This window comes from Anomalospiza imberbis, chromosome 15 (genome assembly GCF_031753505.1).
Source record: "Anomalospiza imberbis isolate Cuckoo-Finch-1a 21T00152 chromosome 15, ASM3175350v1, whole genome shotgun sequence".
In the NCBI taxonomy this organism is placed as follows: domain Eukaryota; kingdom Metazoa; phylum Chordata; class Aves; order Passeriformes; family Viduidae; genus Anomalospiza; species Anomalospiza imberbis.
In genome coordinates, this window is record NC_089695.1 from 8,132,160 (window position 1) to 8,155,104 (window position 22,945).

Sequence of the window (22,945 nt, forward strand, 5' to 3'; positions counted from 1 at the left end):
GAAGAATATTTCAGCCTTTGAAGAGGCTGCTCAGGAGAATGGTGCAGTCACCATCCATGGAGGGATTTAACAAATGTGTAGATATGGCACTTTGGGACATGGTTTAGTGGCAAGCCTGGCAGTGCTGGGGGAATGGTTAGACTCGATAATCTCAGAGGGCTTTTCCCACCTAAGTGACTCTGGAATGCTGTGACATCCTGCTGGTTTCTATACTTTCGGTGTCTCAACTTTCAGCCACCCAGACTTCAGCGCTGGCTCTTTGCAATGTATGTCTCTGCCTGAGGTTTCTCCCAGGGCTGGTGACAAAACTTGCCTTTGCCAGAGCTATGCAGCAGTGGTAGGTTGCAAGCATTCAGTGTGTACTGTGTGATGTAGTTCCTAATTCCATGCTGTGCATTCACACTTTCCTCAAGCAGAGAAGCATGAGTGTACTGCATCCACATGGGAAGAGCCTGCTGCTGTGTTGGGTGTGAGAGCTCATAGGCGTGCACATTGGTGTCAGGGACAGAACATGAAAACCTTATCTGTAGCCATGAAATCCCCTATCTGGACATGGTGTGGTTTCTTGCTTGCTGTGTTGTGTATTTGCCTGTTGTTGGTGCATCCCATCCTTTGTCGTGCTGGAGACAGAGCCGGTTGGGGATGTGAAGAAAATGGGAGGATGATGCTTTCAGCAGTTTCAGAGGGTCTCCTGGAAGGTGGAGGGTCCCTGCCTGCTCCTGGAGGTGTACCATGTCAGGCATGGCCCCGGGTACAGCTGCAGAGGTGGCTGTGTGCACTGTGGGGCCTCCTGGGAAAGAAAACCTTCTGTACCTGGGCAGTGAGAATGTCCCTAACGCCAGGACCCTTTCTGCAGTAATCACTCTGCTTTTACTGATATCATGCAAGAGAGAGGCATCAAGTTGTGTTCCTTTAAAAGCATGGTGATACTCTTGAGCACAGAAGAGATTATTTTGAGAAGCACTGGCTCTTGCAGGCAGTGTGTTTCAGTTCTGACTGGAGGCTACTGGCACAGGGCCCAGGCAGGCAGAGGGCACGGCAGGAGCCAGCAGGTCTGTGCAGCGGGCTAGGCTGTGCATCATGCTGCTCCTGCCCTGACTGCTGTCCTGCTGCTCTCCCCCACCTGCAGTGGGAGGGGGCAGTTGCCTTCCTTTGGGTTTTTGGCACATGGCCTGCCTCTTTATTTTCTTGCCCCTTCTTACTGCACTGCAAGGTTGCCAAAGAAGCCTTGAACAACTTTCAAAGCTGCCTTCAGTTCCTGGTTTGTTTTGGGATAAAATTTGGAACGGATTCAGGCAGTCACAGTTCTATGTGCACAGGGTCTGGATAAAACTCTGCTCTCTCCCTGTGTACTTAACCTTTGGTACGCCCTCACTCCTTCCCATCTGTGCAGACAGGGTCCTTCAGAAAAGCACTACAACTACAGGGCCAGGTTGGATGGAGCCCTGAGCAATCTGACCTAGTGAAGGGCATCTCTGCCCATTGTGTGGGGGATGGCTGGATGATCTTCAATATCTCTTCCAACCTATTTGTGATTCCATGAACTTGCAGGGCACTTTCTTGTTAACTAACCTGGTCTAATTACAGTCAGTTTACACTAAGAGAGGGATACAACTGTATTTGTTATAGTTAGTGACATTACTGTTACTTTTTTGTAAGCTCCCATTTTGATGTCATTTTCTCATTTCACTTTCCAGTGTGACAGTTGTAATACTGTCTTTGTGGGCATGTGTTTGACACAGAGCTGGCAGAGCCTTTCAGTCTTCTCCTTTTTCATATGGCTTTGCTTTAACTGCAGTAGCAGGTCAGTAAGTATTGGAGCTCTTCAAGCTGTAGGATTGGCATAAAGAGCTCCTTATAATAATAAAGGCAGTGTTTAGCTATGATATGGCCCAAACTGTGAGATCTCTCTCTACATCTGCAGTAGAAGATGAAAATCTGTGGTGTGATAATGCACAGGCAGCCTCCTGCAGACAGCAACAGGCCAGATTTCCAGGATCTTCATGGCTGGAGGCAATGCCAGCTGCAGTCTGGCTTGCTTAGCCCTGCTGTGAGCACTTGCTACATAACTGTTGATATTGCAGAAGGCAATACAGAATTGAAGTTTGACCAAGTAAGTGTTTTGGTCCAGTTTGAGCTGTCAGAGAGACAAGGCAGGTTAACACCTGGCTTGGAAGTGGTATTCAAAACATTCCTGTTCTTCCCTGTCCCCTGCAGGACTAAATCTGGGCATGCCACTGTGTCATGTCCTAAGCATTATGGAAGATTTTCTGTTACAAGCTTGTTTAGTTTTCTGTGTCGCTTTGGATGAAGCACTCCCATGCTTGCCTGAATGTAACTGGCTGGCAGGATCCTCAGAGTGTTATTCAGAAACCATTTACTCTGGTACTGCTGCCAAAAGAAATGGCAGCAATGAACCTAAACAGGTTTGCAGCTGGATCCAGTACCCCTGGACTGGTGCACAAGTATTTGTGCTGGTGTCTGGGAAAGGCAGGGTGGGCATGGGAGTGATGGAAGGGGCAGATGGTCAGGAGGACTCCTTGCCCTGGCCAGCCTGGAATATGGTGGGGCATCCCAGCCTGTGTGGGCTCCACCAAGTTGTGCTCCAGGCAGGGGTGGAGGTGGGTGTGTGGTGTGTAAGGGAGCCATGCAGGGAGGACATGACCCCACCAGGATGCCATCTGATCATGCCAGGTGGGGATTTGCTTATAAACTAACCACTTTTTCAGATACTATAGCAGGACAGTATTTCTGTGCCAACAACCATGTGCCCCAGTGTGGGCATAAGGTGAAGGGTCCCTCATGGCCCACTCCAGCAGTGGTGTGAGTTGGGGTCATCCATCCTACCCTGCGAGAAGCTAGCAGGAATCAGACCTCTGCAGTTTGTGTGTGAAGCAGGAGAGCAGCCAGGGCCAGGGCTCTCCCTTCAGCTGTCCCTGTATCACTGTCACCAGTCTCACACAGTGACCCTCCAGATGCAGCCAAGGGCAGGGTGTGAATGGTCATGGAGACCTAGGAACTGGCAATGCAGGAACTTGCCTGCATGTGTGTCCTTGTCTGGCAGTGACCTGCTGTGGGGACAGCAGAGCCAGTCCTCAACAGCCAGGGCAATGCATGCTTGTGGTACCAGCTTCTTCCCTGCCTAGCACTGTACCCCCAAAATCTCCTTGCCTCCACCCAGCCATGGGCTAGGGGCTTTGTAGAGTGAGATGGCCACACAGGGCCTGGCTATGGCATGTTCATGTGGAGAGACTGAAAATGAGCCAGGCAGTGAGCTGAGGAGGGGAGTACATCCCACCTGGGTGCATTGAAGATAAGTCCCCTTGTGGTCCCTGCATCTCTGCACTGCCCAGCACTGACCCTGCTACAGAGCCTACAGGTGACTGGGGGTCTTAGCTGGATCAGGGCCTCTACAGACAATACTAAGGTTTATTTAAATTCAACATTGAAAGGCAAATATCAAAACTTTCCCTGGCAACAAGCCATCCAGCTCTTTGCAAAGCACTTTCACATCTCCACTCTGCCAAGCCAGCTGTCAGGGGTGCAGCTCCCTTCTCCCTTTCCATTCAGTGCTTCTCTTTGTACTCTGCCCCAGATAACTATTTTTATGCCATTCTTTAAACTGTTTATTTGCTGCCTGACACAGAATATTGAGGAAACATATAGTATATGGGACAATCAACCGTCAATGTCAGTAAAAAATAAAAAAAGCCAAAACCAAGCCCAACAAACCTCATTCTTCAAAAGAACTGAAGTTGACAATTACTTATGTGTACTTCTGGGAAGGAGGGAGCTTTGTAGCTGCTCTGTGAGCAGTGTCCAGAACGAAGCCCCAGCCCTAGCAAAAGCAGTCCCATGATGCACTGTCAGGATGCAGCCCCGTGGGACAATGCCAGCAGCACATGGCACTTCAGCACAAGCCCAGAAACATGTGCAGGGTTCACTGCCACCTGCAAGCTGTGCCATAAGGCTGAGTGGCAAATTCTCTCCTGCTTTAATCACCTCAATGGGATGCTCCTGTGGACTATGCTGCCTCTGAGCCAGGGAAGCCAATGGGGAGGGATCAGGCTCTGGTTTCCCCAGATGGAACTTTGCAGCCCCTGTGCTGATTTTGGCACAGTTGTGTGAGCAGGCTCCAGAGAGCTGAAGACAGCCAGAAAACCCCATAACTTTGGTGGTTTGCTTTTCCTTCTGGCTGGGTTATGTTTTAGCTTGAAGGAATGGCCTGACTTCATTTGAGGTGAGCAAACAGAAGCTAATCTGCCATAAGGGGAACAAGAGGAATATGATAGAGGGTGCAAAAATATCCCATGTAGGTTTTCCCATCTGAACTTCATCCTCTGCTATCACAGGCTGAGGTTTTTAGCCTGGACAATGAAACCTCATGACTCTGGCTTATGCTGGTCCTGAGTAACCTTTTAGGGATGTTTCAGCAGTTGGAGGAGCTTTTCTGTTACTGTGCCTTAGGGAACTGATACACTTCAGAGACAGCAGAGTTGTTGAGCTTTTCCCTTTTGGTATGAAACTTAAAATGCTTGCACTGGCTTCCTGATGCTTTGTTATCCAGAGGAGTGGCAGATTTGGACCACATTCCCAGTCATGGCTTTTCCATATGTGTGAGTCATAGTGGCTTCTGAGGGCTGCTACACTGCTCTGCTCAGGGGTGCAAAAGGTATTTTTATGTTGGTCCACATGTTTGAGCTGTGCTGAGTAGGTGAGGAGATGTGGGATGGAGGACAGAGCTTTCCATCAGGATTTGGTATCAGTGGATGAAGAGGGACCCAATGCAGACAGATGAGGATGGGTTGGTGGTCCGTGCATGGTTCTGAACAAGGGGCATTTCCAGACAGCTGGGGGCTGGATTTTGCTCTCTGAAAGATCTCAGATATCTAAAGTAGGATCTCTGCATAGCACTGAATTATTTATTGAGTAACATCTCTAGGCAAGGGACCAATACGCTGTAGGTATTTTAGCTACTTTAAATACTTCTATTTATGTGTGATTACTGGTCTCTTTCAGGACATTGAGCTCCTTGTTAGCATTTTTCCCTTTTTAGTGGATGCTTGCAAAGATCTTGTGTTTTGCAAATACATTTCAGCAGTGCAGAGGCCAGTGCTGCTCCTCTGGTTGCTTGGAGATTCCCATCCTTTGTCTGTGCCCTGCCTTTGGGGTTGGGGCTGTCAGGAAGGTGGATGGAAGCTGGAGGGTCAGCAAAGCCCCCAAGCCCAGTGCTGTGGTCTGCTATTAGCTCTGTCCCCAGGAGCCACGGGGAAATGTGGTGCCATGGTCACACCCAGGCTGTTAACACACCAGCTACTTACTTAGAGTTTTTTAAGGAGTGAGATGTTTCTATAATAATGGATATTCTGTAGTAATGCTAGGGGCACATGGTATTATGCAATTAGTGCTGTTAATCATCAGTCACACAGAGTAGGGGGAAATTCTGCTTTTTATATATATTTTATATATATGCACATGCACACACAAGCATTTACATCCACGCATGCAGATATATAATGTGTGTAAATACTATGTATAAATGGGACCCAGTACTTTAGCAGCCTTTTGCTGAGACATTTTTTCTGTCCTGAGTGAAACTGCCTGTCTCCCCCAAAAAATAATACACCAGTGGGCCAAGTTTAAACCACAGCCCCAATTACATGCTAATGCTGAACTGGTCTCTTTCATCCATCCCTGTGCTCTCCCCACTCACTCACTCAGTCACCAGAGGACACAGGAAAGCACTGCTGGCCTTCTTGCCATGAAGTTTATTTGCCTTATTCTCCTACAGATCCAAGCAGTGAAATATTTTGGGTCACTGTTGTGGTCATGTGTTTATACCACAATTGCATGTGGGACAGAAGCTGTTAGATGTCCTGCAAAACTATGTGAGCCAAGTATTTCTTGTCTCCTGCTTCATTTTGGGGCTGTTTACTGGATGTCCACACAGTGATTCTTTCATAGTTTCAGATACTTCTGGTGTTCCTATTTTCCCCACTTCTGGTGTTCCTATTTTCCCCTTTATATTTATCACACCCTTTACTCTTTCTGAAGCAGTTTGCAAGCTTGCAGATTGCCTGGCTTCCTATCTCACAGCGGGGAATTGTTCTGTAAGGTTTTCTGTAGCTTTCTGTAATGCCCAACAAATACATAATGATATTTTTCTCTGTAATTATCACTGGTTTTGTTCTGCTGTAAAGTGTGGCATTACCATTTCCATAAACACTATAGTGTAAAATCATTAAAACAGATTAAATTGACCTGATCTCAAACTAGTTGAAAATAGAAAGGTGGCCAAGTGCCATTAGTTTTCCAAATTTTCATGTTTAAGTAAAAAAAATAGGAAAAAATCTGCAGGTTTGGATTAAACTGTATATTGCGTTTGTGGCTGAGGCACAGCACAGTCTGGAGCAGGAGATCTCATTAGATCACTTGTTCCCATAAAATCTAGAGAAATGTGAGCCCAGCCTGCTGCAGAGTGGTTGGTGTCCCCCTTCCTCACCTGAACCCAGCCCCAACCCACACTGGCTTCAGGATGAGGACTGAAGGCTCATCCAGCTTCTCATCCTCTGTGCCCACACAGGGAAAACTTGTGGAGCCCCAGAGCAGAGGCTGACTTGGCATCACCTCTCTGGTTTTAATTACAGCAGTGATTAGGAATTCACAGCCCGTGGGTGTCCCAGGAGCTCCCGGGCCAAGCTGGAGAAGGTCAGAGGTACTGAGCTGCATTTAATGGCAGGGGCTACTCCCGGGAGCCTACACGGAGTTTGAGGAAAAAGGAAAAATAAGAATGATTATACTCTGCAAGCAATACACAACATCCCCAAATGCCTCTGCCTGCATGGCTGTGACAGCCTCTGTGCATGCTTTCATGAAGATGTTAATTATTGCAGCAGCTTCCATTTAAATAAACAAATGATTTCCAGTGATACAGTCTGACTAATAGCTTTATGTGTCCCTGGGAATGCTGATGCTCCTTTTCCCCTTGGCAAATGGAAACTCTCTTGTAGTGACATAGTCATAATTTGAGTGCCATTCGTGATTTGAATCCCTATTGCAAAGTCCCCCAAGCCCTCTGTACAAAGCACTAGGCATGTTTTTTGTTCTGCACAGGAAGGTGAGGGAGAGTGGTTGAAGTTTTGCTGGATGCTTCTTTGTGCAAATCTTCTGTCACTAACCCCATTTCAGGAAAACAACTATAAATCTCTGGGTCTGGGCTCTGCAGCACTGAACATGAGAAAAGAGTTCAAAAAGCTTGTAGTGTTTCACTGGCGTGAAATCCCTCTAAATCAGCCTGTCTAGATTGAGATGTTTTAGATGCTGTAAATTCTGTTTCCTCAGTGAAATGAGTGAGCAGCCAGTGCCGTAGCCAAGGACACGGATCCATGGTGACTGCTGGCTGATGGGATATTCCAGCTTGCTCTGAGAGAAGCAGAGGGTCTGTGTGCTCTGGGCCATTGCATGGCACTGGCTCTGCTTTTATGTTCCCCACTGCAAAGAGTTAATTCTCTCAGGTATATTGAAAAGCTGCTAATTTGGGTTTGGTTTTGTGCTATGAAGTGAAACAGCCTTTTTTGGGGCTTGAACAAAGGGATGGTGATGGGACACTTTGCCCATTTTCCAGGATAAAATGCATCACCCACCTCTTCCCCACCCCACTGTGAGCAGCGGGGAGTATGATACGGATGCCCCAACAGGAGCTGTTCTTCCCAAGCAGGCACTGAAGGAATGGTGGGGAGGATGTGATAGTGTGGCCACACAGGACCAGTAAAATTTTAATTGCTTTAGGCATACAACAGTAGCCTGAGGCTGTTCCCATACTGGCTTATGTCACTGAACTCCATCGACTGGAGTTACAGAATCACTTCCAGGAGAAAAAGATGAAAACTAAATCATACAAGAGAGCAGTTTGTTGTGAAAATAAATAAATAAGCCCTGTTCTGGGGGTGATTGCTGTGAACACAGGCTGGTGGGTGACCTGGAGCCCAGTGTCACTGCTGCCTGCCCCAAGGCTGCAGGAGTCCTGCTCAGCCCACACTCGGGCTGGGAAGTTCCCCTGTGCCAGGCACCCCCAGCTCTTACCCATGGTTGTGCTCTCTTGGCACTTCTCCAGCACTTCTTCCTTCCTTCCTCCAAACCACTTTTTTCTGTCCTTCCTTGCATATTTGTTTCTCTTTTATTTGCCATGGGAATATTTTAGAAATCCAGTGATGTGAAGTGCCATTTGGAATAAATGGAAATGGCAGTGTTTCCATGTGCCACATGTATGGGTGCCATGCTCTGCTTGCTGGCACCCAGGGCTGCTTGCTTGTGGGGAACATGAACTGCAGCAGGCTGGTAAATCCACCTCGGGCAACAGAAATGGGGCCAAGAGGTAGCAGAAATGGGACACAAAGGTAACAGAAATGTAGAGAAGGGGTGTGGAGAAGATCCTGCTGCTGATCCCAAGTCTGAGGTGACAGCAGCAGCTGCTTGTTGTGCACTCTGGAGTGCAACGCTGCCTTGCTGATGGGTAACCCAGCCCAACTGTGCTGGGTTTAAATTACTATTAGTTATTTTCCTAATCCCATGAGAAATGTACTCCCAGAGCATATGAACCACGAGGTGCTCACCTGGTCTTAACTTGTCAGAGCAGGCTGTGATCCAGGCACCCCTGACCACGCTTTCTGTAGGTGTAGGGAGGGGGTGAGGCAGTTCTCTCTGATCATGCCAAACACACCTGGGCCCCCTTCCTGGCCACCATCCCAGGGCAGGTTGGCTGCTCTGAGCAGATCAAGTATGGACTTATCATGAATCACTTTGGGATGCAAAACCCAGGATTAACTATTGAGAAAGGCAACTTGTGTGAACTCCGCAGTGCCAAAATTAAATGTGAACAGAAATTGCAGCCCTGACTCTCATGATCCTGCTGTTGATGCTATGAGCTCTAGATGTCCATGGATGCCCTCGACCCAGACGGGTGTAAAGGCCTGGTCCTGCTTCTACCCAGGCAATTCCTGCAGCTGAGCAGGGCAGAAGCATATGGCTGTAGCCAAGCATCCCCCTATGGCAGTGCTGTTCCCACAGGCACCTTCCCAGCTTTCCATTTTCAACTTAACTGCACAGATGGATACAAAATAGCATTTCCAGGCTGCTGTTGAGGGAGTAATTCCCAGGATTTCAGTGCAACCAGCAAGCTGGGTGGCTGCTTTTGGTGGGACAGGCTGTTTCTGGGAGCAGACAGTCTTAATTGGGACTTGCTGAAATGCTTTTGCACAAATAGGCAATTCATCAGTAAATTAATAGCTCCCTTGTTAAGCTCTCACAGTTTTTGTAGTAAAAGTGTGTTTGTCAGGCTGCTTTTCATAATCTAGTGTCGAGAAATATTGAGGGAAGAAATCAGTACTCTGTCTCAGTTCATAAAATCATTTTATCCCAGAATGGTTTGGTTTGAAAGGGACCCTAAAGCTCATCCAGTTCCAACTGCCCTGGCATGACCAGGGAGTCCTTACACTATACCAGGCTCCTCCAAGCTCCATCCAGCCTGTCCTTGAACACTTGCATGGATGGGGCATCCACAGCTTCTCTGGGCAACCTGTGCCAGGGCCTCCCCACCCTCACAGTTCATCCTAACATCATTGCAGTCGCATAGTCAGTATTTTATCACATGTGGAGATCTCTGAAAAGGCCCTCAAATCTCAGGAGGGTGGTGGGTATTTCCCAGTAACATCATCTGGATGTGATTATTGGAGGGGTTTAACCATTCTTGAAGAGGCTGGTTGTGGTCCCAGAGAGTTTGCACAGTCAGGAGTTCTCTGGGAGCAGAGGTGACTGTGGGATGTTGGCCAGTGTCAGGGAACAGCCTGGGGCCAGAGGGACATTTGGGCCAGAGCTCTCAGGGGGGAGATGGATGACCATGAATATGGGCTCTGTGTCACTGTCCCCATGCTGCTGCCCTCACCATTTCACAACCCAAAAGTGAGTGAGGTTAATTGTTTGTTATGTTGGTTTTTTTCTTCTGCAAACTTACCAACCTTTTCCAGAGCTTTGTGCAAGGGGTGCCCCTGTCTTCACCACCTGGCCTGTGCCAGCCTCAATGCTCACTTGGCACAAATACAGGAGAAGGCTACTAGAGGATAGTCCTGACGCTCAGGACTTCAGGACAGTGCAGCCCAGACACTGTTCCCAGGTGGAAGAAAGCAGGCTTGTGTTAGTGGTGCTGCTGTGTGGGAAGTCCTGGCACCCTCATGGAAGTGAAGCCATGCAGCTCCACAAGCTGGAGCAAGGCCAGAGGGCAAGAGGGAAGGGGCTGCCTGGGCTCATGTGGCTGAAAAACTTTTTTAAGACCTTGGCTCTTGTAAAGTCATAAATAGAGCTATGGGAAACCTGAGCTGTTTGGATTCCCCCTGGACAGCAACTGCTTGGCTCATCCCTCAGAGGGCTGGCCGATGCTGGGGACTCCTCAGTGAGGAGTTGATACGGGGCTGTCATGGTAAACAGGAGTCATTTAAAATGTTCCTCGTGTACTCAATACCCAAACATGAGTCCCCTGAGGACCGCCTGACCTCTCACCCTGGAGCAGTGAGCCACCTGCATGGCTCCTCCTCTCTGGTGGCTGTTTCTGCTTGTGCAAAAAGGAAAAGCAAGGCAACCTGCTGCGGCAGAGTCTAGATCGATGCCCAATCCACAGTGTGACCATGCCTTTCCCAGGAGCTGCTCCCACTCTGTGAGCCCAGCACAACTCTCTGTGCAGTCCTGCTCAGGGAAGGCAGAGAAAGGTCCTGGCAGCCCTGAAGGGTCATAGCTGGATCCTAGAGCTTGTCCCAGCATCTCTCACTCCAGACAACTGCAGCTGCATTTCCTCCTCTACATTGGTACTCAGCTGTCCTTAGGGACTGAGCTGTCTGCTCCTGCTCACCCTGCTGCAGATGCTTCCTCCTTTCTTCTGTCTATTCCATAGATGCTGTTTTTCTCAGTTAGGGTGGCCGCTGGCAGGCAGCCAGCAGGGCCGGGTGTCTGCGATGGCTGATGAGGCAAAGCATGTTCTCCTCTGCCCAAAGCCTCGTGCTGCCTCTGCCCATCCGCAGCCTGACCTCACCCAACCTGACCCATCCTTCTGGCTCTTGCAGAGTTTGCAGTTTCGCTGGTGGAGAAGATGCAGGCTCAGGAAATCCTGCGGAGCCTGCGGCTCCCCGAGTTTGATGACCTCAGCCAGTTCTTCCGCAACCTGCCGGCCACGGCGCTGGTGGGCATCGGTGCCTTCGCGGCTGTTGTCGCCTACTGGTTTGCCAGCCGACCCAGGGCCGTGAAGCCGCCCTGCGACCTGCGCATGCAGTCGGAAGAAGTTGAGGTGAGGGCAACCCTGGCTGGCTTTCCCCAAGATCTGCATGCCTGGAAGTCACAGAATGGATTGGGTTGCAAGGGACCTTAAAGATGATCTCATCCCAACCTCCTGCCACGGGCACTAGACCAGGCTGTTCCAAGCCCCATCCAGCCTGGCCTCTAACACTTGCAGGAACGGGGCAGCCACAGCTTCTCTGGGCAATCTGTGCCAGGGCCTCACCATCCTCACAGCAGAGAATTTATTTCTAGCATCTAATTTAAACCCACTTTATTTCAGTGAGAAGCCACTACCTCTTCTGTCATTATGTGCCCTTGTAAAAAATCCCTTTCCAGCTCTGTTGTAGGCCCCTTTCATTAAGGCTTCCCCGGAGCCTTCTCTTCTTCAGGCTCAACAACCCCAACTCTCTCAGCACTTCCTCATCAGGTAGGTGTCCCATCCCTCTAATCACCTTCATGGCCTTCTCTGACTTGTTTCTACAGATCTATGTTCACAGGGGATGCCAGGAAGGCTTTTTGTTGTTGTTGTTTTGGTAGTTCCCCAACCTCATCCTGAAATCAACCGTGTAATGCACCGTGCCAGGGATCACTTCACCCCTTAATTCACCTTTTTCTGTAAACTAAAAAACTAGAATACAGCATGTTATTCTCTTAGATTTTCAGTAAAATTTTGGTCTTAGCTTTGCTCAACCATCCATGGCCAAAAATTAGAGGCACTACCATTGCATGGGAGAAACAACTGAAAGGCAATAGCTGATGAGACCAGATCACCTGGCACTCTTCATGTCAGCCCATTGCTGAGTTTGGTGCTGCAAACTTGGTAATAGTAAGAAAAATTAAGCCTGAATCCATGCTTAGAGGCTGAGGAGTTACAAATTGTTATCCTTGCAAAAGGCTTTAATGATGTGGCTCTGATTTAAAGAACATAAATATTTCTGAATGTTGTCTCTGCTTATTTTAATATCTGAAAGTGGGATGGGAATTTTTAAAGCCTTTTGTGATGTTCCCTCTGAGATGTCGTTGTCCTTAATTCCAACAGCTTTTTTAAATGGTGGGAGGAATTTACATTTTTCAATATAGTTTTTCCCTGTGGTTAGGGCTTTAGTTAGACTTTTTTTCTGGCTCCCAGTGCAGTCCTGGTTTGGTCATTCTCACCCTGGTTGCCCACTGCTAAAACACCTCTGCTGAGCACATGGCACTGGGGGCTGGCCTCTGCCTTAGTCTGTCCTTCATGTTGGCCTGGATGTCCTTGTGGAAGTGTTCATGGTGCTAGTCCTGGAAATCTGTGGAGCTCACAGCAGTTGCTTCCCCCAGCACATCCCCACTCCATTACTTCCAGATCCATAATTCCTTATTAAATTCCCTAGGAAAATATCAATGATCTCAGTGACAGTGGGCTGGGTCAAGTGTTCCTCTGTGACCAGAGGGCTCTCTGTGTCCCTGAGGTGCTGAGGTCAGTGTCCCCCCTCTCACATCCCTTTGGGTCTTGGGGCAGGTGGTGGTCACAGAGGTCTTGCTGGCATTTAAGGAGTGTGCTTTATGGTGGGGGTTTCCCCATCTCCCACTCCTTGAGCAGTGCTGATGGCTGTGTCATCTCGTGTCACCTCATCTCACACAGGGCCTGGCCGGGGCACGCCGCTCGGTGATCGGGGACAGCCCACAGCTGCTGACGCACTACTATGATGATGCCAGGACCATGTACGAGGTCTTCAGGAGGGGATTCAGCATCTCCGGTGAGAGCACAGTGATGAGGAGGCCTAGGAGCAGAAGTTGGGAGAGGTGGGCTCCAGGCCACGCAGATCTTCTTACCCCATGGTCAATGCTAATGTCACAGAGCCCTCACACACTTGAGAGACATCACTTCTCACTCCAAAAGCCAGGATGACTCTTCCCTGCTCTACCATAACTATTTCCACGTCTGCTGTTTATGGTGTCCTGCCTCATTGGATGCAACAATGTCATGGTCAGATTATTGTTTTTGGTACCATAAAAAACCCCAGTAGATCTGCACATATTCTGCCCCACAAGACAGGGGGAAATGAAGGACTCGGTGGGTGTATGGAGGAATGGATTCCTGCAAGTAGGTACCATTAGCAAATTACTCAAACTTTTCAAATTTTCATCTGGTCATGCACTGCTGTGTGTTGTTTTACCTTCCTCCAGAGTAGGCTGGGCTAAACATAGCAGTTTTCACCTTTTTAAATCAAGAGGCAGTGCAACTGGTGGGAGCTGGTGTTTGGGATGAGTGCCCTTATCAGACACTGATGCTTATGTGACCTTTGGAGAAGTGTCTTTTAATGAGGCTGTTTGGGGCAAACTGCTCCTGTCAGTGGGGAGGACTGAAGCCTTTTTGGGGGATCCCAGCAGCTTGTCTCTCATCAGATGCACTTGTGTGGGTAATTTGCTGGAGATTGCTGTGAAAACCAACCCATTAACTATGGATTTATGCCTGGAGGGCTCCCCCACATCATAGCCCCGTGTGTGAACTCCTGGCACTGCCTCCCCATAACTCATCATCTCTGCTTGTGTCTTTCAGAGAATGGCCCCTGCCTGGGGTTCAGGAAGCCCAAGCAGCCCTACCAGTGGCTGTCCTACAAGGAGGTGAGCTGGGTGTGACACCCACTGTGCATCCTCTTCTCCTCCCCTACACAAGAAGGGGTGTTGGGGTGCCTGCACATTAGACCAGGGGGTTGCTCATGCACCGTGTGATGCTTCCTGGTGTCCCCACCCTGGCACATCCAGGTGTTGCATGGGTGTGTCAGCTTTCAAGGGCTGGCTCCATGCCATGATCCCACTCCTGAAAGCAGCGCTGAGGCACTCTGGAGCCATGGGGCATCGTTGACCTCATCAACTGCTAGTCAGCTAATGATGGTTCATGATAACATAAAAATTGGACTTTTAGATAGGAAATACAATCATTTGAGAGCCTCCCTGTAAGTCTTTGCTTAATTTGGTATTGTTTATATTCCTCTTTTTTTATGTATTTTTTCCTCTCCAAATTCCAGGTGGCTGAAAGAGCAGAAGCTCTGGGTTCAGGCCTTTTGCAGCAAGGCTGCAAGCCATCCACGAAGCAGTTCATTGGTGTCTTCGCTCAAAACCGTCCAGAGGTGAGATTTTATGTCCAGCTTGATATTGTATTAATACTGTTCCTGACCTATCAGCTTGTTCTCAAGTTATATCTGCTCTCGTGGCCCCTTCTCACCTTTGTGCTTCCATGTTCTCCTTCAGTGGATCATCTCTGAGCTGGCTTGCTACACCTATTCCATGGTGGTGGTTCCCCTGTATGACACCTTAGGTCCTGGAGCCATTCGGTACATTGTCAACACAGGTAAAATCAAAACTGCTGTGATCTCAGTTTTGTTGCTCAGAATGGTTCATTTTCTGTTTCTAAAAGACAGATGATCATAGAATCCTAGAATGATTTGGGGTGGAAGGAACCTTAAAGCTCATCTGCTTCCAACTCCTCTTCACTGACAGAGACACATTACACCAGGTTGCTCCAAGCCTCATCCAGCCTGGCCATGAACACTTCCAGGGATGGGGCATTGTGATTATACTTGTGGAGTGTCTTGAATTAACTTAGAGAGATTCCTGAGAAGCCATGTGTCCCTGTGCTGCCTCTGTTGCATTTTCCACATGCCTAGTTGTGCATAGCCATGGATAAGGGCTGCTCTGGATGTGGGAATTACTCCATGGCTGCCCACTCCCGTGTTGCTTGATATTTTGCCTCCTAGATTTTTTAAGGCATGTGGGGACCAATTTTAATATTTTGAACTGACTCCCAGAATTATATTAAATGTGAACTACAGCTGTGACAATGACTTAGGTTAGCTAAGATTGCATTTTTTCCTCATTTTTCAAGAGACGTGCGTGTTGTAGCTGGGATTTCTGGTGTAGCCTGGAGTGACTATCAGAACTGATATAGTGTTAGCTATGAGCCAGTCTTGCATTAAAGAAGATTTACTGCAAACAGCTTGTTTGGCTGGTTTTTCTGCAGCTGACATTTCCACGGTCATTTGTGACAAGCCTGAAAAAGCCAAGATACTCCTTGACCATGTGGAGAGGAGAGAAACACCAGGCCTGAGGTCTATCATCCTGATGGACCCGTTTGAGAAGGAGCTGGCAGAGAGAGGGAAGCGCTGTGGGGTTCGCATCCAGACCATGCAGGAGGTGGAGGTGAGTTTGTTCTCTCTCCCCTTTTACTATTTTTTGTAATATCTGTAAAATGACAGTACAGTGTACAGGGACTTGTGAATTGTGTGCCAGGTTCAGTGTCTGGAGAGCACAAAAGAGCGGCTTGTGGCTGATAATACTGATGCTTTGTGCACATGCCTCTTGGTGTTATTCCTTGTTGATAGCAGAGCCAACATTTCAATTCTTTATCCTCAAATATGCTATCAGCTGCTATTTAAGCATGGGAAGGGGGTTGTTATTTGAGACACTGTCCTCCTACAATGTTACTGATAAATAAAACTTTACAAAAGGAGGCCTTGTAAAATCATGGCTCCGGCCTGTTACTTTGGCTAAGTAGAAGAGGACTGCGGAAAAGAGACTCAGCTGAATTAGGGGTATGAAAACTAGTTATATAACCACTGTGTGTTCACATCGTGGTGTATAGTGGTTGGTTGAATTATGTTTGCTGTGCTTTAAAACTATGTAACTCATAATGGGCTAACTGCTTTAAAAGGCCTGGTTTTTGCAACAAAGCAGCTCTCCTTTGCACCTGCCTGGGGACTCTGCATCACTACGGACCCTCACCCACATTACATGTAAGCCTACAGCCTCACACTTGTTTGAAACACCCTGGATGCAGCTCAACCAACCCATCACTACTCGTAATCCAAGGAAGGCACTGCAGTTAAGGCAAGAAACTCAGGATAATGAAGATGGCCTCAGTGCCAGCTAGGAATTTGTCTGCTTTAGCTCACACTCTCCCTTAGTGGTTTGTAGATTATTATCAAATGGGTTACACTGCAGGAATTAAGGTGGAAATCACTTTTCTTACTTTGATCTCTTCCAGGACTGTGGCCGTGAGAATCGACATGTGCCTGTGGTGAGTGTTGGCTTGTTGCTGTTCCCCCTTACAACAGCAGCAGAAGGCACCTTAAAGCTCATCTCATTCCTCCCCCCTGCCATGAGCAGGGACATCTTCCATGGGTGCTTGGCTGCTCCAAGTCCTGTTCAATCTGGCCTTGAACATTTTCAGGAATAGGACAGCCACAGCTTCTCTAGGCAACCTGTGCCAGGGCTTCACCACTCCCATAGGGAACAATGTGCAGTATTTGCTTTATTCCCTCTACCTGGAACACTTAATTGAGATATCTCATCCTGCTATGAACGTGCTTATGGGACTGTAATTAAACGCCACTGTTAAGCTACCCTAATTCCACTACTTTACCCTGGTGGCACTGGGGGAATGTCTCTGTACCCTTCACTTTCTGCTGGGGTTCCTATAGTTCAGAAACACTACTTGGCAGTATCTATATGGGATATTTTGGGAAAATTGCTTTGATATTTTTCAGTGGCCACTCATATTCACACAAAACTCTCAAAAGCAGCTTCTGATATTCAAGCTGTTTATTTAATCATTCATGACCCAAAATAGTGCATGTGGTGCAGAGAATACAGAGATGCTGCTGGAAAAGGGAACAATCAGCAGCTTTGGAATCTTGTCCCCTGTTGGGGAGTTCTTTCCAGAATTGACCTGGAAATTGATTAATTATCTCAAGTTGTCCCACATGTCTACAGATATAGGTGGTGGCTTGGAAAATACTAACTATGAGACAAGCACTAAAGCATGCCCTTAGTGCAGCTGGAGCACAGCATAAAGGGAGTAATAGAGTCTGCATCAGCTGAAGAAACCTGGTTATATATGCTGAGAGGAATGATAGCTTTTTATGTCAGAGCAAAAACATAATTGGTTTGATCTTTAGGTTTCTACAATGTCAACAGTCTCTGCCACTGACATATCTGCATTTGACTGATGTGATTTTCTTAATCTCCTTTTGTATTTCTAGCCTCCTCGACCAGAAGATCTGTCAATTGTCTGTTTTACTAGTGGCACTACAGGTAAAAGAGGCATTTTAATCTAGAAATGTTAGAATATCTTATGAAATTAATTATTAATCTGACCTCAATACACACAAACTTGTTGTTATACTGATATGGCAATTATATTTCTAGGCATTTTTAATATTTAAGAATATATAGGTTTATATACTTCTCTAGATTGCAAATTAAAAATAACAATATATTTATTTTTCAGTTGAATTCTCTGATGTACACTTTGCCAGTATGATTTTCCAGTTATCTGAAAATCCACCCATATGTTTCCTTCCCATTTTGTTGTGTAGTTGTGAAGCACTCAGTTGATTGGTATTTATCTTTTGCAAAGGTATTTTTTTAAAAACCCAAAACTTTAAATGTGGTTCCACAGCTTTCCATTCTCTGTATCCTAAGCACATTGATGTCTCCAGCCTCACCAAGGTCCTTGTCACCTCCTTTTCCTCTTCTTGTGTGTTGCTCATGACACCAAGTGCTGTGGAGGTTTGGGATGAGCCTGGGCAGCCCATGGTGCTGGTATTCATGTGCTGCTGCCTGTTTTTCTTGGAAGGAGGAGCAGCAGCATTTCCTGGCTGTTCTTAGCAGAGGCAGTTCTTTCTTCTCTCTCCAGACCCTGGTCTTCATCAGCTTGCAGGAATTTCCTACTCTTGAGAACTCAGCCTCTGTAACATCTCCCTGAAAGCTGTATGGGCAGATGCACAAGGCATCACTGCTTGGGACACTGCTTTTACACTTTCCTGCAGAGAAGGTCCATGCTCCAGGCACTGCTGGAGCAGCTTTTCCAGATCCACTTGTGCTGTTGGGATTGCCTAATTCTTGGTCCTACACCAAAGCATCCTCAGTTTGGTCTCAGCAGAAGATGCTGGGAGCTGCTGGTGCTCCTCAGATGACGGGTCATGCTGAGCACGAGGGAACACCTTGATCCTCCACCTCCCAGAAAAGACTGGTGCTTCAGGCCAGGTAGGCAGCTGCTTTATCAACTCCAAGTACAAGCTCAAGATGTGTTAAAAGGGTTTGGGTATTTTACCTTTGTGTATGGCCCTTAGTTTTGAGATCTGCACTTCAGAGTGCCCAGGGCAGAGCACTGAGGGAAAGGAGCCTGTGACTCTGCTCTGTTCCAGAACTGGGAATTCCTAAATGGGAAAGACTGAACTCAGTGCAGGACATGAACATCACAACCATGTACAGAGTGAGTGCAGAGTGGCTGGGCACAAACAGGAGCAGTAGGAAATGGAAGGAGCCATGCCATGGATACAGCAGGGCACAGTGTGTTTCTGTGCATCTTCAAGTGCAGAGCAATTATTTTTCAAGGCACGATATTGCTGATATTTTTATTTCTAAATAAGAAATTCTGCATAGAGAAGGTTTCTTTTGATTTTTTTTTTAAATTTGCAGATGCAATCATGGGCCAGTTTCCGATTTTTTGCTTTTCTTAGAAACATGCTCAGTTACAGAAATAGGACAACCAGGAAGTTCATTTCCCTTCTCCCATTCAAATCAGAGATTTCCAATTTTGCAAATTATCTCAAATTGAACCCTCTCACAACAATGCTTTGTGATGCATGAACCCATCCTCTGCTGCTGCAGGACTTTGCACATCACTCTCTGCCTTTTCCAGAGGTTGAATCAACACTCTGGTCTGTTTTCTACATTATGCTTTGATGTAAGAGTTTTATATAGCCCATGTAATTTTCGGTGACTAAATTTAGAATTTTCTTCCAAAGGATATGTACTCTAGGGTTTTTCCAATTCCAAAGGGCTTTAAATATTTTTGTATGGTGTGAAAAAAATCTCTGCTGTAGAATGTGTTACCTGAAAATTGTAGAATTGGAAAGAATTCCCCAGGAGCAGACTTTAACACTTGCTTTTCTTTGATAGGACCAGATGCCCCAATGTGTCCTCAGGAAGAAAAGAGGCTGAGGTTACTGATCTTGGATGACAAGACCAAATTCCATGGCTGTGCCAAGAAGCCATCAGCACTTGGAAATGGGCCAAAGGCACATAGATATCCCCAAACTGTCAGGAAACAATTTTTCATGTTGGCTATTCCAGAAAAATCAACTGTCATTTCCTCAAGGATCCACTGATCCAGATGGATAAAAATTGCTTCCCAGTGTTTTCTCCCAGCCTGGCAGTGCATGTTCCTTTTTGCCAGAGCTCCCCAGGGGAGGAAAGTACTTGCATCCCAGAATGCTGAGGGATCACACCATCAAATTAGTGCTGGAGCACTTGAAAAACTCTTTTGGCAATGTGGAAAAGGTTCTCTATTCTTTTGAGGGTTCTACTGTTGCTTATAAGAACTATCAGACAAGCCTGGCACCAAGATAAGGAGGACTTGACATTCCTGGATTATTAATGGATTGCAAGGTATTCATTCTGTAACAGGACACTCACTGGGCCTGTCTTTGTGAGGAAATTCAAACAAGAACAGTGTTACAGAAATGGCATCGATTTTTTAAATAGAAAAGCAGCATCCCTGCCAACCCTCTTCTCTCAGAGTGGTAATTCTGGGAAAGGGCTCATAGAAAGGGGCATCTATTTTTGCTAGCTTAACTCTTAGAACTGCTAAGGAGGGTTAAATCTTACAGGAGTCCTCCAACCCAAAAAGCTGCAGCTGTCCAATAACAGCATGGTTTGTTCTGGATTTCTCCTGATGAAGGCTCTCCTGGCTCCAACACTGCTGCTCTGCTTAGACACCATTATCACTGCAGCCTGTCTGGGATGTTGAGCCTGTGTGAGAAGAGGGATGCAGAGGAAGGAGTCAGGATGTAAACACTGCTTCTAGGCATGGTAGAGATACTGGATCTGCATTCAAGTCAGAGGTGGAGTGAGTAAATGAGTCAAACATCTGAGAAATCTCATAGAATCATGGAACAGTTTGGCTTGGAAGAGACCTTTAAAGCATGTCTAGTTCCAATTCCCAGCCATAGCAAGGGACACTTTCACCTAGACCTGTTTGCTCCATGCCCCACCCAGCCTGGCACTGAATGCTTCAAATCCTCCAAAAAAGCATCTGAAGAATTTGGTCAAGGTGCAGGGAGCAAATGTGTGCCAGAGGGCACAGTTTTGAGTTTCCAGACCAGTACTGAGCACATCTTCTCCACTGGTGCCTGAGCCATGCGACGCTGCAGGAGCACAGCTGCTTCTAGAACTGCAGGGGCTGAGCACCTGTGTTTGGCTGGACGCCCCTCAGTAACACAAGTGGGTTTTGAGTCGTGGTGTATATTGCACAACTGTTCATGGACTTTTCTTGGAGCCTGGATTCATGAGTTCACCCAGCTGTGAAAATAACCTGCCAGGCTGATTTGGCACCTGTGAGCCTGCTGGTTCAACATGTTAGCATGGGAGCAGCTGTGGCTGGCAAAGGTGTCAGCTTCACCCCTGAGCTTCAGATGGGACCAAACCAGCCACCTGTGCACCGTCTTCATCTGCAAGTGTTTGGGACTGAATTACTCAAGGCACTTGGAGCAGCAAATAGGGATTTTCAGTATAATATATTGTGTTAAAAATATCCTGCTCTATTGCAATAAATGTATGCAACAATTGCTACTGCTGTTTGTGCCCGCCTTTAATTATTTGGGAGGTTGAGTAGGAGTGATGGTGGTGGTGCTGGCAGGGCAAAGGGCTCAGTGCTGAGTGTGCCCATGTCCGTACCCATGCCCACACTGGAGGGCTGCTATCAACACAGCCCTCAAACTGTTCTGAAATGAGAGGGTTAAATATACTTTCCTGTGTTGAAACATATTCACAAAGCACCACAGTCTCTTCCTAATTTGAGAAAGGCAGAATGAAATTCTGGCTGGTTTACCATTTTGTTACATTAACTGAAGGAGCTTTGGCAGGCTGCTCGTGCCCAGTGTACTGAGGACACACTGGGCACCTGCAGGCAAAGCTCTCCTGATCTGCCTTCGCCCAGAGCAGCAGGAACTACGTGGCAGTGGTGTGATCGAATTAAAACAATCTGCTTAAAAACATGTTGGAGAGAAAGAGGCTGGCCCCATAATCTTTATTTGAGCTGAGCTACACCTTATTTTCACAAGTAAAGCCTTGGGGGGTGATGAAAAGGGACAGTGCTGTGACAGGAGGACGTGCAGAGCCCTCCGTGCCACTTTTTTGTGAACATGGAGGTTCCAGCCTGTGTATTTGCTGCTTAACAAACACTCTGTTTTTGTGTCCAAAAGATATGAAATGCAAGAAGTGTACCATGGTGGAAAAGGAGTGTAAAAAGGCAAATGGTGGTGGTGCTGAGGTGCCTGCTGTTGGTGGATGAAATGCTGCAGGGGCAGTGCCCAGCTCTGGAACACAACACAGGGACTTAGCTGGCTCCCTAATGGGTTTAGAGCTGTCTTCAAGACACCTCTGCTGCTGATACTGTTCATTCATTCATACTTCCCTTAATTGTAGTCTCAAAGGGCCTTCTTGAAGCCTAATTTTTACCTGCACTGCTCTCTGCATTTCTCATGTTATCCAGAGTACTGGCTAAGTAGGAGTATAACAGCCTTTGAAACAGTGTTTCTTGGTGTTCAAGATCATTCTTAGTCAAAATCTAGATGAACTAAATCCTCCCAAGAGAGGCTGGAACAGCCAGCCAGGTCTGATGGCTGTGCTCATTGAGTGGCTCCATCTGAGCACTCTCAGAAATTGCAGTTGGGCTATTTCTGCTGGAACCTGTTTTCCAGAGTCTCCAAGAGAAATATTTCTGTTTGCAGTATCATTTTATTAAGTTTTGAGTACTTCAGTAAGTGGTTTTGGTGCATATTAGAGCACAGAAATGATGGTGAAAATTACATGTTTCAAAATTTAAGAAGCTAACATAATATTTTAACCATTTATTGTTTTGGTTTTTCGGTTAAGTTTTTGAAAGTTACCTTCTGGCTTATCTTTTAAACTCCCTCTCTGTTTCCTTTCAGGAAATCCCAAAGGTGCTATGCTGACCCATGGAAACGTGGTGGCGGATTTTTCAGGCTTTTTGAAAGTGACGGAGGTGATTACCCTGAGCTAGAAAACATTGCCATGTGCAGAGTGTGTGGGTTAAGCTGTGGCCCTGCATGGGCTGGAAGTGTGTTCTTGCAGATCAAAGATGACATTTTTCCTGCTCAGAGGGCCAAATCCATGGGAATGGAGCAAGGCTGAATCTACTGGAGGGCATTAAATCCTCTTTCCAGCCCTGCCTCCCAGGCTCTGTAGGGCTTCTGAGAAACAATGCTGACTTCTGTAAATCAGTTCATTAACTCTTTTTTAAGAATTAGGAGAGCACACAAGCCCTGTACATTTGCAACTGGCATTTGAAGAGGAGTTCAAGCTCCTCTTGTGCTCTTTGTGTCCCATTGTGCCCAAAAATTTCGCCATTTATTTGAAACCTCTCTGCAAAGTGTGTGTGTGTAAATATATATATATAAGAATATACATGATTTTTTACAAGAATGGTTAATGGTTAATTTAACTGATATTCCAGAATATGTCAGTTTTTGTTACACATATTTCTAATAGAGCATAGCAGAGTGCTGGCCAAGTGCCTTTATAATATGTTTCATACAACATGTAAACTCATGTTTAGAAACAA

The 22,945-nt window shown here is 46.9% G+C and overlaps 1 protein-coding gene across 6 annotated transcripts in view; it reads left to right on the forward strand.

Moving 5' to 3' along the window:
• The window catches only part of ACSL6 (acyl-CoA synthetase long chain family member 6), a 56,527-nt gene that overhangs the window by 14,391 nt on the left and 19,191 nt on the right, over positions 1-22,945 (forward strand). For all 6 annotated transcript variants that reach the window (XM_068205723.1, XM_068205727.1, XM_068205728.1 and 3 more), the window contains 9 exons: positions 11,109-11,329; positions 12,938-13,052; positions 13,856-13,920; positions 14,325-14,426; positions 14,548-14,647; positions 15,317-15,495; positions 16,340-16,372; positions 17,337-17,388; positions 22,293-22,366. In XM_068205723.1, coding sequence (XP_068061824.1) covers positions 11,109-11,329; positions 12,938-13,052; positions 13,856-13,920; positions 14,325-14,426; positions 14,548-14,647; positions 15,317-15,495; positions 16,340-16,372; positions 17,337-17,388; positions 22,293-22,366 — 941 coding nt within the window. The remainder of the gene's footprint in view (positions 1-11,108; positions 11,330-12,937; positions 13,053-13,855; positions 13,921-14,324; positions 14,427-14,547; positions 14,648-15,316; positions 15,496-16,339; positions 16,373-17,336; positions 17,389-22,292; positions 22,367-22,945) is intronic.